Source organism: Protopterus annectens, chromosome 16.part0 (assembly GCF_019279795.1).
Source record: "Protopterus annectens isolate FY-2018-M chromosome 16.part0, PAN1.0, whole genome shotgun sequence".
Taxonomy (NCBI): Eukaryota; Metazoa; Chordata; order Ceratodontiformes; family Protopteridae; genus Protopterus; species Protopterus annectens.
In genome coordinates this window covers 700,940,732-700,956,446 of record NC_056750.1, presented here as the reverse complement: position 1 = coordinate 700,956,446, position 15,715 = coordinate 700,940,732, and the positions used below count along the sequence as shown (strand labels likewise).

Genomic DNA, 15,715 nt, shown 5'->3' with positions numbered 1-15,715 from the left:
CTTTCTAGTGGCTCTCTTCCTTCAATACTACAATAAACCTTTGCCTCGTTTTGCTGTGGAATTCTCTGCTTCTATCTGATTTGTCCCCTGGCTTATTCTTCTTTATTTTTTTCTATATGTAAACTCATATTCTTTGTCTCCAGTGGTCAGTCCCTTATCCTCTTTTTAATGATCTAATCCCTTTTACTGGCTGGAAAATTAGCAGAGGAGAGCATCTGGGGAACATTACACTTGGTGTCATTTAAATCGCAGGTGATGGAAGGCAACTGACCAAAACATAGAAAGCTGTCTAAGGTTTTGAGCAGTAATCTGACAAAATTGCTACATAAATGACAAACCAATGTGTACAGTCATGTAAAAGACACAGCTAAAAGAAGCAGCTTCTTGTGAAACATACCATGAATCTTTCACTAAAAAATATGAAATCTAGTCAACAGTGGAAAAGTTTCTTTCCAGGAGGTCTAACACCTCTGCAGTATCAAGAACAGGGGTAAATCCAACCGATTCAAGTATACCAAAGTCAGAGGCTTCACAATTTCATGAATAAGAAAACATAGTTTTCAGACATACCAAGTATTTCTTTTTTTTTTCCCTATAAGGTTGTACAACACAGACAATTATAGATAGTTAGATTACAATGGAAGGATGGAAGGAGTGTAGGTGTGCAGGAAATGAGTGCCCCTTGGTAAAATGAAGTTATGCTGGTAATCAATGTCCTTCATTTTGTTGTTGATGTATTCAGTAATTCTGCCTAAGCATAAATCATTTTTGTGAATATGAGATTTGATAAACAGGCATTCATCAACTTGATGTTTCCAGTTAGCTGGCTAACTATTCACATTCTTGCTATTGCTGGTTCATTGATACAGCTTTTTTTCTGGATCCATTCTGTGTTTCTCGGCCTGGTATCTAATATGGAATATGCAAAGTTTACTGTCTCTTCTGGTGAGTCAAACTTCTATAGCTACTTGTGCCATATCAAGTCTACCAGGACAGGTATGTGATGTTTGATCAGGCCCCTTGCATTTGCAGGCCCTATGACATACTGTAAAAGTCTTACACTTCAACAAATCAAAGGAATAGTCCAGTATAATCATTATACTTTGTTCTTCTGACTGCATAGCTCTTTGGCCTGCCTTAAAATATGTCCTTTGACATATCCATACTGTATGATTAGAAAGAGTCACTTAATACAATTTTAACCTTGAAGGCATTTCCCTTGAAGCCACTAGGTAAAGTTATGCATCAAAACAAAGTATTATTTTTTTTTCAAATGTAAGTTCACCTTTTGTTTTTTTTGCATATATAGAATGACCGGTCTTTTGTCTGAAAGGGTGAAAGCAGCACAGCACATGGTATCTTTTGTAGTTAGCATGTTATTCAGTGGATGTTTCTTATTTAAGTACATTTCATCAAGGACTCCCCCCAAAACACACCCAGACACACACACACACACACACACACACACACACACACACACACACACACACACACACACACACACACACACACACACACACACACACACACACACACACACACACACACACACACACACACACACACACACACACACACACACACACACACACACACACACACACACACAGTTAACTCCACGTCAGTGAAATATCCTGTCTGTTCTGCTTTGAGAATTCACTAAGTCCAACCATTCATAGGTTCCCTGTTTTCAAATGAGTCTCTAGATCATCATTATTTTTGTATTATTCTGTCCCAACTCTAACACTGAGCTTTTCTTTAGTTTTTTTTTACTTGCACTCAACTTTGCATTCATACTTCCTGTTGCTAAGAAAGTCACTTCATTTGGCTTTGCTAGATGGTCACCATTTGTCTCAACAATCCATTATCATTGCTGACTTTTGCCAATGTTTTATTAATATGCCCTCCATTCTTTGAGTCTCTGACCAGCACTGTACTCAGTTCTAGTCATCTGTCATGTGATTTTTACCCACCTTTCTTTTAAAGGAAATAGTGAAGGGGGTTTTGACTATGACTTGTCAACAAGCTCATTTTGTAGTCCAGAGTTTGATTTCCTCAGCCTCTGTTTGCCTACTTTATGCCTATGAGTAAGTCATGTAACCAAAAGAAGAGGAAGACTCTGCAGCAGTACAAAAGATAATTTATTAAAGCAGCAAGCATAAATAATACATTATCTTTTGTAGCGTTACAGAGTCTTCCTCCTTTTTTTTGATGCTTTTGATTCTGGATTGTGACTCTGCTTTACCACAAATTTTTTCCTGTGTTGTTTAAGTCATGTAACCAGACAGTACACTGGGAGAATTGAGAAGTTGGGATAGGCTTCTCGATAGTCTTCTGGATTGTGTGCTTTTTAACTACCCATGACTCTAAAACATTCTGTCAAGGTCAGAGGTTAGAGGCAAAATATACTTGTCTTCCCTTCACTTTGAGCTGAAGACGTGCTGATATCTAGTAGTTCTGCTTGATCATAAACCACTCAGTGCTGTACAGTGGAAGGTCCAGCCAGATGGATTTCCTTTAGCTGTACGACAAAGTCTCAGTGGGCCTGGTATGGGGCTGGCCCATCTGTGGAATCTAATGTAATGTAGAAAACGAGAGAGAGAGAGAGAGAGACACTGAAGCTCATCATATGAGGTGATGCTGTGCAAATTAGTGGCATCTTGAGTCAGTTTCTACTATATACAACAGACCAATAACTCAATCTCTGGCTAAACCCAAAAGGCCATAAAGGGATAATGTACCATAGAAACTAAGAGTCAACCCCTGTCCATGCCTATCCAGTGATTATACAACAGATTGTCACCTTGCAACTGAAGGCTGGCTGTCAGCTACTACAGACTGACTAATAAATTACTGCAGCTCTCAGAAGGAACCTAATAATCTGCAGAGATATGTCATAAATCAGTGTACGAAAATGAACAATAATTTGTATACCCACCTTGAAGGCAGTGACCAATCCAAAAAGCATTGCACAAAAGATGACAAACTCCCAGATGATAATTAAAAAAAGAGACCTATAACAGTAGCTGCCTACATGCATCAAGAAATATGTTCAAATGTTGCTACTGGTAACAAAACTCAGAAAAACATTAAAACAATATCCTGGAGAATAAGGGAGTTATGACAGAATGATTCCTTAGTTACCACCTCCACCTTCCAGTATAGGAATTTATATCCATTTTGTTCAGGAGCCTAAAAAAAAGACTGAATACTTGTCTAAGTGACAAAGAAGCCACCAGAAGGTTCATTGAGCTGCATAGGTATATAGGTAGGTACTAGGCTATCAGCCCTAGGGCCTATACAAGCCTAGCCATAATGATTCCCTGGCTATTACTTCCCACAAATATTTACTTTCCTGGATCCCTGTCTAGCAGGGCTACTGATGTGATCCCGGGGTGAATTTCCTATCTCCCATCAAATCGTCAAGGTTCCTCCTGAAGAAGGCCATTGAGGCACTCTGCCTGACATGTATAGGCAGTCTATTCCAAAGTATGGGGAGTCTCTAGGTCAGGAACCTATCCCTCCAGCATGTTTTATTCATCATGATGACAAGGTTAAGATCCCTGGAGCATGTGGCTCATAGGGATTGGGATTGGGATTTCTTTAAGTGTAGCATTCCAACAACTCTGGGTTTGACATGGCCTAGTATGTTAGGCAGGAATCGCCTCTGAGTAGGCAATATGCGACAGAGTATAGCTGGAGTTTCTTTAGATGGTCAGCATAAGGCATCTGCTTTAGGCCTGTGATTCTTTTTGTGAGGTATTTCTGCGCCCTTTCTAGTTGTTGCAGATGTCTTGTGAGGTACATACCAAATGGGGCATTGTATTCTATAATGGGTCTAATGAGGGATGAGAACAGAGGGACAATGACCTCTTTTTTTCTGGATGAAAAGTCCTTAGTGATGAGGTGTGCCACGTAGAAGGATTTTCTAACTGTTGTGTCTATGTGGTTATCAAAGGTGAGACCATTGTCAACCTGTGTCCCTAGGTCTCTTATCACACTTTCGGTGTTTAGTATACTGCCATCTATGTGGTAGTTCACAGGTGCGTGTTTTTTCTCAAAGGAACAAGTATACATTTTTTGGCATTTAGCTTGAGCCCATGGCTCTGGCACCAGGCATCTGTTTTGGTAAGGGCCTTTTGTAGTATTTCCACATCATTTGGGGATTCAATAATGGCTCCAAGCTTGCAGTCATCTGCAAACTGTGTAAGCCAGAGTCCCTTAGTGTTGGCCTGTACTTCAGAGAAGTAGATGCCAAACAAGAGTGGTCCCAGGACAGAACCCTGTGGTACACCACTTGTCTGGAGATGGATTTGGAGTCAGCTACTTTTACAGTATGTATTCTGTCAGTAAGCCAGTTTGCAACCCATCAAGTGATGTAGGAATTAATGCCCAGCTTAGTAAGTTTATCTATGATTCCAAAGTGGGGGATAGTGTCAAAAGCCTTGGTGAGGTCCAAGTAGGCTGTGTGAACCACCTTACCCTCATCCACGGCTTTGGAGACTGATTTGAAGAAGTTGATCAGGTTCAAAAGGCAAGATCGGCCCTTCATGAACCCAAACTGGGTAGGATACAGTGTTTGAAGGTTGACAATGTCTTTGTTTATAAGTTCTGTGATAATACGTTCCATGGCCTTGCAGATCAGGCTCATCAGACTGATGGGACGGTAGTTCCCGGGATCCAAAGTGGATCCCCCCTTGTGGAGTGGGATGACTGTAGCTGTGCACCAGTCTGTGGGCATGAAGCCTGAGGTGAGGCTATGATTAAACATGACACTTAGCTGAGGTGCCACTTCATTTTGTAGTTCATGTAGTACACAGTCTGAGATGTTGTCTGGTCCCATGGATGCTGCATTCTTGGCTTTGAAGAGTGTAGTTTTTACCTGAGTGACTGTGATTACTGGAATTTGGCATTCTTTTGGTATTGAGATGGGCCCTTTGGGGGGTGAAGTTGGCACTAAATTTATCTGTCAGGATACTGGCAATATCCTTGGGATCAATATATCTAGTACCATTCTGCTGTAGCTCAGAGCAGATCTGAGTATTGCCATTTAGATTCTTGACATAGCTATAAAATGCCTTGTGGTTGTCTTTGGAATCTTTGGCAATTTTGTTTTCATAACTAACGTTGGAAGATTTTATGAGGGATCTCAGCTTTCTACTGAGGCTGGTGAGGGAGTTTTGTGAATCCTGGGTTCTTCCTCTTTTCTGCAACAGTTTCTTCCTTCTGTTGTACAGCTTGTTTATGGCAGGGGACAACCAGATTGGCTTCCTTTTTTTAGAGGCCAGCATCTTGGTTCTATTTGGGATGGCTCAGTCCATGCATGAATGAATGTGCTCATACAGCACCTTAGTGTAGAATTCAGCAGTTAAACTTCCAGTTCCCATCTGCATGGGTGTCATGAAATTTGTTACTTTTGACTTGAGAAGCATGAAGTTGGCTTTGGAGAAGTTTTTTACGGAGGTTTCCTTAAAGGGTGATGGGGGTGGGATGTGGATGTCAAGGATGATTAGCTTATGGTCGGATCTGACCAACAAGGGGGTGACCACTGGTGTGGAGCATCAATCTCCCATGTTGGTAATGATCAGGTCTTGAATATTGGTACCCCTGGTGGGATGATGAATTAGTTGCTCTAGGGTGTTGGAATTTATGAATTCCAAGAACCGTTGAGCAAAGGTGTTGGTACAGGAGTAGTTTTCCCAGTTTATGGCAGGGTAGTTGAAATCACCCAGTATTAGGGTGTTTGGTTGTATCTTAATATTTTCCAGTATGTTTAGAAAGGTGTAGTGAGAATCTTGGGGCATGGTGGGGGATCTGTAGCAAGCTACAATTTGCATTGCAGTCTTACCTAGTGTTAGTTACACCTGGAGAATTTCAGATGCATTGTGTTGGGCAACCAGCCTGGAGGTGTGAATATCCTTGGTGAATATGTACATAACTCCACCTTTAGTGTTTTGGTCCTGATTTGGTGGCCGAAAAGTGTGGTATGAGTTGTAGCCTGGTACTGCAAGGGTGCTCTCTGGAGCTTTGAACCAGGTCTCAGTTACTGCACAGATATTGATGTTCTCCATTTTTAGGAGAGTAGGACAAATTGATTACCATCTGAGACAATAAGTGCATTACTTTTCATAAAACTGTAGTTTGAAAGAAAATTTATATAATGACATAATCCATACTTGTTTGCTGCAGTTCATACCCTTCTATAGTAATGTCTTTCGGCTTTTCCGGCTAGGGATCGCCACAGCGGAACTCCGGTCCGCTCATGACTGGCAGTGGATTTTTACAGTGCCGAGTTGCCAGCCCGACACCCAACCTTCAAAGAAGGCACGCCCATTCACGCATGCACCTTCCTGCATGTGTTTAAACGTTACTCAATCGTGGGAAGGACATGCAGACTCCACGCAGGAGGCGCTCCAGCCGAGAATCGAATGGGAGAACCTCTTGCTGTGAGGCGACAATGCTAACAGCTGCACCATCGTGGCTCTCTAGTTCATACCCTACTATGTTCAACTTAAAAGGTAGAAAGATCCACACCATAAAATACAATCTCAGTTTAAATGCAGTAAATTGAGAACCAGGCTATGATAATACTACACCTTTTTTTACTCAGAGACTAGAAATTTCCTTGATCCAGTAGGCAAAAAGCAGATATAGTAAATGCATGCAAACAGAGAGAGAATTGTATGACTGTGACAGTTAAAAGTAAAACATGAGTCTTCATAATACAGCATTTGTGGACAGCGTGGTGCAGCAGTAGCATTGTCACCTCACAGCAAGAGGTTCTCTGGTTCGATTCTTGGCTGGGGTGACTTCTGTGCGGAGTCTGCGTTGTCCTCCCTGCATTCATGTGGGTTTCTTCCAGGTGCTCCAGTTTCCTCCCATGTTACAAAGACATGAATCTGCAGCATTTCTCCCCGGGCATCGCTGAAAACTGGCTTCGTTCCAAGTCAGACTTTCTTGTTTAACAAATGTTAAATAAATAAATAATCAGAGATACCAATTAGTACTAAAAGCACACTACATACAGAACAAAGTACTTAAGCCTGAGGAAGTCCTCTCTGGGAATCTTGTGCTTCTGTTAAGAAACTGCTTCAAAATAGTTTCAGATTTGAGCTTCTGCTTTATGATTATTATTATTATTATTATTTTGCTTGTTTCTACTGTATAGAGTTTCCTGCATTTTACTCTACTTTCTTTGCAATTATTTCCTAACTGCACAGTAGTGGAACATGAGGCTGTGAGTATTTATTGCCTGTGTGCTTAGAGACCATGCAGAGACACTCTCTGTGGCAAGCAGCAAGAAGGTAGTGCCCAGCTAGCCAGTATAAGGGATGATTGAGGGGGGAATGCTCCAGTGGGGCAGGGCAAGTCACCTACTGAACCAGTAATCTGACCCTCTCCCTACCACCTGACTCTCACCATGAGGAGAATTAATGGAATGATAATGCACTGCCTGGCAGGAATGAATGTGCTGACAGACTCTCGACTAGCCTGTGGATGCCCACTCCCAGGTGGAATGACTGGACTGGTTAAGAGATGGTAGTGGAATGAAGGAGCCTATCTGATGAAAATACAAAAAAAAAATGCATGGGGACTGCAGGAAGCAAATTAAATGGAGAGATTAACTGGAATGGGTTGGGACTATATTATGGAATCTTGATGACTATTTAATTGTGTTCAAACAACAGCTGGTATCAGTCACTTTCATCCAAAGACTACCTCAGTACCCCTTCAGTATAACCACTGTTTGACTGCATACCACTCTGATGTCCAATTGGATTCATAACTTTATAGATATTCTAAGGCATTGCGTTCTAAGATCATTCATCCCTAGCCAGTACCCTCCCTCAAGCTGCACCGCCTCTCTTTAGTCACGTAAGACCAGTTAATACTAGACTAGATTTGTGGATACTCATCAAATATTGTGATCAAATGAAAACATAACAATAATAATAATGGTCATAGTAATGTATTTCTGTGCTCATGCCTCTATGATCTGTTCACAACTTCTTTCACTTTTATTCAGGATGATTCTGTCACCAGTCACCTAAGTCAAACTGAGATAACAGGAAATGTGTCCTTGCTACATCAGCCAGCATCCCTGTAGCACCATTTCTGCCCCTCTTGAAATGGCAGAAAGATATATAATATAGTATAATTTCCTTATTCTCTATTTGGCTGTACTCCTTTGTGGTACTAATTCTGAGCTGCTGAATAAGATGAGATATATTATTAACATATATTAGAACTCATGCATGGAGTTCAGGGACCCCAAAATGGGAATTTCAACTACTTTTTAAAATAAAAAAAATATAAATATAATTTTACAACATTTTTTTTTCATTTGGGAGGGCTGTTGCCCAAAAGCCAGTACCACAAGCCTCCCCAGATATAATATGTGCTAGATCCTGGCTGATGAAACATGAAGTACATTTTACACATCTGTCTGACTTATTAAAAGAACTGGAATCTATGAGCAGAAGTACAGAATGGTCTCTATAGATGTGCTTGGCATTATTAAGCAGTGAACAAAGCCATGAAAATATTCAGATAAAAGTATCATTCAGTTGCAGTCTATTACTTACTTCTGCATGAAAACCATAATCTACACAGCCCTGTTAATTGGTTAAATCTCTTCTAACTGTGTAGAGGGTTAGTTGAATGTCAAGGTGTGTAACTGGCCTTTGTTCGTAGCAGACATGTATCACAGGGCACACACACACACACACACACACACACACACACACACACACACACACACACACACACACACATCTAGGGGTAATTTGGAGGATTGCCAGTTCCCCTAATGAATTTTGTAGGATGTAAGAGGAAATCAGAGTACCCAGTAAAAACTCGCACAGGCACAAAGAGCAGTCACAGACTCTGCATAGAAGGCACATTGGCCGGGAACCAAAATGAAGAACCAAACACTGTATAGCAGAAGTGTAAATGGTCACACCAAAATGTTGATATTTTCTGTCACTATTTACTACTAAATAAGTTCAAGAATATAGTTGTAAAATGTACATGTATTTCTTTTGTTCTGATTTTTCCTTAATATTTAAAGTTTTATGTTGATTAATGAAGGGAGTAAGTAAATTGGCCTGTTAAACTTGTGCCCTATGATGCCCTAAGTATGAAGTAATATATTTTATACAAATTTCATCAGGCCACAGAAGCATATACATTAGCGTAATGTGTATGTTTCTGAGCATTACTTTGCCAAATTCATACGCAGAGTTACTTCTTTATGATGCATTTATTTGTTCATCATGGATTGTTTCTGTTTCTGATTTCTTCGGCCATATAATCATTAAACATTATTGTTCAATAATTAACAGTATACTGCTTTACAAAATGTATTAATAGTTGGATTACACACACAAATCTTCTCAAAGTACTGTATCCTTTTCTTTAGGTCTCACCTCTAAGTGCATAGCCGGTTATCAATATTTAAAAACTAACAAAAATGCTTAAATATCCAGACAATCAAAATACAATTTAAAATGGAATTGATGGTTAATGAAAGATATCTGTATTAATTATGTATAATTTATGCCTATTAAGGAGCAAGACAATCTAACAGATGCAGAAGAGAGATGTGATCAGCTAATTAAAAACAAGATACAAACAGAAGCCAAACTGAAGGAGCTGACAGAGCGCCTTGAGGATGAAGAAGAAATGAATGCTGAGCTGACAGCGAAGAAGAGGAAACTTGAAGATGAATGCTCAGAGCTGAAGAAGGACATAGATGATTTGGAATTAACACTTGCAAAAGTAGAGAAGGAAAAACATGCCACAGAAAATAAGGTATGTACATCCTTAGGTTATAGGTTCATAGATTGGTACTAAGCTAACTGCTCTTGCGAGCCATTTTAAGCCTGGCCAATTATCCCTTGTGAGATTCAAACCCTGTACCTTGTGTTTGTAAGGCAAACACTTTAACCATTAGGCCAACCTCCTAGTTATTGAGAGCTCTCTAAGTTTTAAGACTGAGAAGTACCATGAAAACTGCGTTCTCTTTGATACTAATTGTCTTATTTTAATGACAGGTGAAAAATCTGACCGAGGAGATGGCAGGATTGGATGAAATCATTGCTAAGCTGACCAAAGAAAAGAAGGCTTTGCAGGAAGCCCATCAGCAAGCCCTTGATGATCTACAAGCAGAAGAGGACAAGGCTAACACTCTGTCCAAAGCAAAGATGAAACTGGAACAGCAAGTGGATGACGTAAGTTTAACAGGTTGTTCACAGATCACTTTTGTCTGGCCTACAGAAACAGATGATGTAAAAACCAAAAATGTATTATTTGCTACTTGAACATCACAGTTTAGTTCCTGAGCAGCATTTTTGCTCAACACACATTACCTATTTGAAATGTCTGCATAAAAAATAAATATTTACTCAGAAAACTAGTTTAATTTCTATTATAGCTTGAAGGTTCACTGGAACAAGAGAAGAAGATCCGTATGGATCTTGAAAGAGCAAAGAGAAAACTAGAAGGAGATCTAAAACTGTCTCAGGAAAATATCATGGACTTGGAAAATGACAAACAGCAGCTAGAAGAGAAGCTTAAAAAGTAAGTAACTGTAGGAAGATGACTGTTTTTAACCGTTCATATATGTTCTTGTGTGAGTATCCCTATTAGTCTGCTCATTGACTTATGAACATGAGTCTATCATTCATGTGTGTAAATGAGTCAGTTCATATCTCTGTTAATGAACCCTTTAGTCTGTCCATTTTGTCTGACTCTGTACTCACATGGAGGGAATTCTGTTACTTAAGGGTGCTTACCACCTCACCAGTGATTGCTATAAAAAATGGCAATTTGTTTTCTGCAGTTACAAGCACACTTCTGTGGCACAACACACCAATAAAGATTATAAAAGGGGTCCTTGATGATGGCATCATTACTTAGTTTAATTGCAACTTGAAATAAATTAATAGCATCAGGCAATAAACTGCATACTTTAATCTGGAGCATATTATTGAGTTCAGCAGCTATATAACAGTAAGTTAAGCTCTATCAGATCGCTGTAAAGATTCCTTCAGAAATAATCATAAGCAAGTGGTTATTTGCTTAAACTGTATCAATTCAGAATTGGTAAGTCTTAATATGGCTCAGTCACTAACATACATACTTGTTACATCCCATGGGCCACTGTCAAATCATTTATCTCTATTAGCTGCCCCTACACCCTCCAGTCATTGTCAAGCTCCTGTATCTCACAAAGCAAAGTATAGTACCAGTGGATTCCACTACATGACATAGCTGCAGAACACAAATCCTAATACAGGAAACAGTGCGTCAGTCTGACACTTTCAATTTGCTGTTAAATGAATTGCTACACATTTTCAGATTTGATGACAATGTCTTCTTATTTTAGTTTTTTTCCATGCTAATGCATGCTTTCATTTGCAATTGTTATTTCACCTGCCCATCTTTTCTGAGGAAAATGTCATAAGAAGATATGAAGAATGTTTTCAATAAAAAAGTTAGCTTAAGACCTCAGTGATTATACAATATGACCACAATTTTAATGGTTTATCACAACATGATATAAACTGAGGCTTTTACATAAATGCAGTGCATTGAATTCTATGACTGAAGCAGCTTAAGTCAGGCTACAGTAACTTTAGTAAATATGGAGTGAAAGGGAAATAAAGTCTAAAACAAAGATGCCTACAATTTGCTGACTGATAAAAAGAACTGTTACCAGTCATTCTGCTTATTATTGTAGAAAAAACCTGTAATCCTGTTCTGATTTATAAAATACTTCACCAAAGGGACAGCACAAAAAAGTATCAGAGTAGGAAGTGATGGAAAGCAAACTAATGGTCTCCTGCTGAGGGAAGCAGTGGACACTATCCATAAGGAATTTAATAAAGCTTGACAAAAAAACCTTGATGTCATTCTTTTTGGGTTCCTGAAGAACTTGGCAGATGTCTCACAGACCCACTAACAGAACTGTTCATATGATCGGCAGATGTGAAGTTCCAGGATAATGGAATGATGCCACAATGGTACCACTCTACAAAGGAAGCTCACAAAATGGACCAGGCAACTACTGATTCACAGATCTTATATCAGTAGCAGAAAGTTTAATGGAAATAACGTTTTGAGGGGAACGGTAGTAAGTACAGTGCTAACAAAATAAAATAAAAAGATAAATGTCTATGGTGTGAGGCCAACAGATCATACTAGTCTAGCCTAATCCAATTCTATGACTAGGTTATGCTGGAACTTGAAAAAGGGAACCCAATGGTTGTGGAATACCTCGCTATTAGTAAAGTCTTTGTCTCCCTTTAGTTGAGACAGAAGGACAAGATGAAAATGTCAGGAGTTGAGGAAAAAGCTAACAAAATGAGTGAAGGGGTGACTAAGTGACAGGAAACAAAGAGTGGTGGTTTGCAGGACCTTTTCCAAACAGAGAGAGAGAGGGACAGATGCTGAGTGAGGTCCAACATGGACTAATCCTATGCCCAGTGCTGTTTGCCCGCATTGTATCAAACATCATCACTGGGAATGTCAGCTACCTGTCTGCAGGTAATACTAACTAGGGTAAAGTAGAAGGTGGGAAGTAAGCCTTTAGAATGAACTAAGGAGACCACTGGACTGGGTGCAAGAATGGGAAATGAGGCTTAGTGAAGAAAGCTGCAAGATACTTCCTCTGGAGTGCAACAACAAACCTAAAGTAAAATACCACTGAAGGTACTTTGAAGAGTAGAAAAGATGAAGACGAAAATATTTCGGTAATGATGATTTTCAAGCAAAAAAATAAGTAAACTAGGTCATAGAAATTAAGATGCAAGGATCTAGCCCCCTCTTGTAGTATTTATTTATTATTTATTTTGCATTTGTTAACTGGGTTGGTCCAGCTGGGTAAGAATTTACCCTTTTTCAGTGGAGATCAGAGGGGAAAAGCCCCAAAAAGACATATAAGCAGAGACAAGTTTACAATAATAAAGAGCAAAACAATGTCAAGAATACAACGGATAAGAAAAAAATTATGTACTCAATGGAATTAAACATAGCTATATACAAAAATATAATAATAAGGGTGTAAAAGGAAAAACAATGATAATAAATCAAGAGGAATGCAGTAAGGGAATTAAGGTTATAGGTAATCATTTGAAAATAATATGGCATTATTAGACTAGAGGCAAGAAGGAGAAATTGTGTAAGTGCAGGGGGCCTCAGATCTGAGGAAGAAACTAGTGCAGGAGAAAAAAAAAGATAAACGTGTATGTACAAGGGGCCTCAGTTCAGAGGAAAAGATGGTACAGAAGAAGAAAACAGTAGAGGAGGGATGTAGTGATCTAGAGGGAGGGTGTAAAAGGGAGAGCATATAGATATAGTAAGTTATAGAAATAGGAAAAGTCTTGTAGATCAGACTTAGTGGTAAAGTGGGAATAGAGAGAGGGAGAGGTTAAGTAGGGTGGTTGCAGGTACACATAGGGTTGTTATGGAGATACAGTATCAGGTCATGTTTGAAGTTAGAAAGGGAGGTATGGCTTCTGATTTGGAGTGGAAGATTGTTCCAAATAAGTGAAATGGAGTGTTTATAGAGTATTTTACATATGTTCTTATTGGGTTTATAGACTTGTAGTAAGTGTTTATCGGAGCTGCGCAGGGAGCGGGGAGGGGTGTACCAGGAGATCAGGTTGGACAGAGATGGACAGTCAGAGTTATAATTAAGAATTGTAAACACTTGGAATAGCTGACTTTTGGCCAGAAGGTGTGGGAGTTCAAGCCAATGTAGTTTTGTGAGTGCTGTGCAGTGTTGGGATTTATAGGAGCTGCTGGTGACAAATCTGGCAGTTTTGTTATAGGTTTGGTCAAGCTTTGCCAGCAGGTTATTTTGTAGATTAGAAAATAGAAGGGAGCCATAGAGGAAGGCAGGGAGGAGATAGGATTGGGCTAGCAGCAGTTTTGAGTTGGAGGCAGGAATTTGCTATTTCTATATAGCAGGCCCAGTTTTTGGTGTGTTTTCTTTGTGGAATGAAGTATGTGGAGGTCTAGTTTGAGCTGGTCATCTATGATGACACCCAGGAGTTTAGTGTGTGAGTCTTGTCTTATGATGGTGCCATTTAGAGAGGATAAGAGAAGGCTGGATTTGTGCTGGGCTAGAGTTTTAGGCAGGAATAATAAGAGCTTAGTTTTAGAGGGGTTCAGGATGAGTTGATTGTTGGTGAGCCACTTCTCAACAGAATGAAATGAAGTTTGGGTGGAATGGTGGAGGTTGTTGATAGAGTCAGAAATGCAGATCAGAGTTGAATCATCTGTGTACTGAATGATAGAGGAGAGGTTACAGGCAGTGTGTAGGTCATTCGTGAAGAGAATGAAAAGAAGGGGACTGAGAATTGAGCCTTGAGGAACACCAATCTGAACTGCCAGAAAGGGGGAGAAGGAATTTAGCCATTTAACTGCTTGTAGGTGATTGGACAGGTAACTTGAGAACCAATTAAGAGTGGGGATGGAAATGTTCAGCTGAGAAAGTTTATGAAGTAGAAGGTTGTGAGAGGCAGTATCAAAAGGCTTTGAGAGATCTAAGAAAAGGCAAGACATAAGTTTGTTATTGTCTCTGGCCTCAGCTACTGTATGTGAGAAGGATAAGAGTGCCGTGTTAGTACTGTGTTTGGGACTGAACCCATGCTGGTTGGTGGTTAAAATATTGTTTTGAGTAAGGTGGGAAAGTAGTTGAGAAAAGATGCACTTTTTGAGAATTTGGGAGAGGGGAGAAAGAATAGCAATGGGATGGAAGTTAGATGGTTCTGTGGAGTTACCTCCTTTATGTAATGGGATAGTGTGGTATTGCTTCTAAACAGAGGTGACAGTGGATTCTTGGATAGAGCGGTTGATTAGAATGGTGGTAGGAAGGGCAATAGAGTTAGCAGCAAGTTTAAGGAATTGGGGAGGTAGGTTATCAGGGGCAGGAGAACAAGGTTTGAGTTTACTGAGGAGAGTTTTAATATAACTAGCAGGGACAGGCTTGAGCATGAAGGGGTCTGAGAGGTTAGTGGAGTCAGACTGGGGATGTGAAAAAGGTGTGGGCTTGGTAGTAGAAGTAGTAGAACTGGAAATGGATTTAGAGATAAGGTTGGGGTGGTGTTAAGTACTAGTTTCGAAATGGTATCAATGAAGTAGTGATTTAAATGGATGGCTGTATCCAAGGGTGATTGATTGGAGAAGGGTTGGGAGTTGTGGGTGAGCCAGGTTTGAGAAGAGTTTTTATGGTTGTCCAGAACTTTTGGGGGTTATAAGTGTAGAGAGATTGGTCAGAGAAGTGAAAGTTTCTTTTGTCCTGGTTGACTCTTTTTTTTGTAAGGTTTCTAAGTTCCCTGTACGATTGTAGGAGGGCAGAAAATTTGTTTTTCTGATATTGTTTCCAAGTGGTATCTCTTTTATGCATAAGGTAGAAAGTTTCTTTGGACAGCCAGGGGGCATGTTTAGCTTTGACCTTTATTTTCCTGATTGGGGCAAGAGAGTTGAGTATGTTTAGGAATGTCTGGTTGAAGTAGCTGACTGCATCGTTTAAAGGTAGAGAGTATAGGCAGGACCAGTTAATTTTGGAGAGGATTCCATTGAAGGAGGTGGTATTGAATTTTCTTAGGTTACAGATGTATTTTATGAGATGAGTATTAGTGAGGTTGGGTGAGTATCTGTGGATAGGCAGGTGGTCACTGATGGAGTCAGGTAGTGTACCTGGCTA

The 15,715-nt window shown here is 39.8% G+C and overlaps 2 protein-coding genes across 2 annotated transcripts in view; one reads left to right on the top strand and one right to left on the bottom strand.

Moving 5' to 3' along the window:
• LOC122790335 (zinc finger protein 239-like) overlaps positions 1 to 15,715 on the bottom strand; it is a 1,358,627-nt gene that overhangs the window by 991,512 nt on the left and 351,400 nt on the right. The window lies entirely within an intron of this gene.
• The window catches only part of LOC122790334 (myosin-6-like), a 353,888-nt gene that overhangs the window by 211,756 nt on the left and 126,417 nt on the right, over positions 1 to 15,715 (top strand). Inside the window, 3 exon segments of the mRNA XM_044057853.1 lie at positions 9,571 to 9,813; positions 10,056 to 10,232; positions 10,436 to 10,581. Coding sequence (XP_043913788.1) covers positions 9,571 to 9,813; positions 10,056 to 10,232; positions 10,436 to 10,581 — 566 coding nt within the window.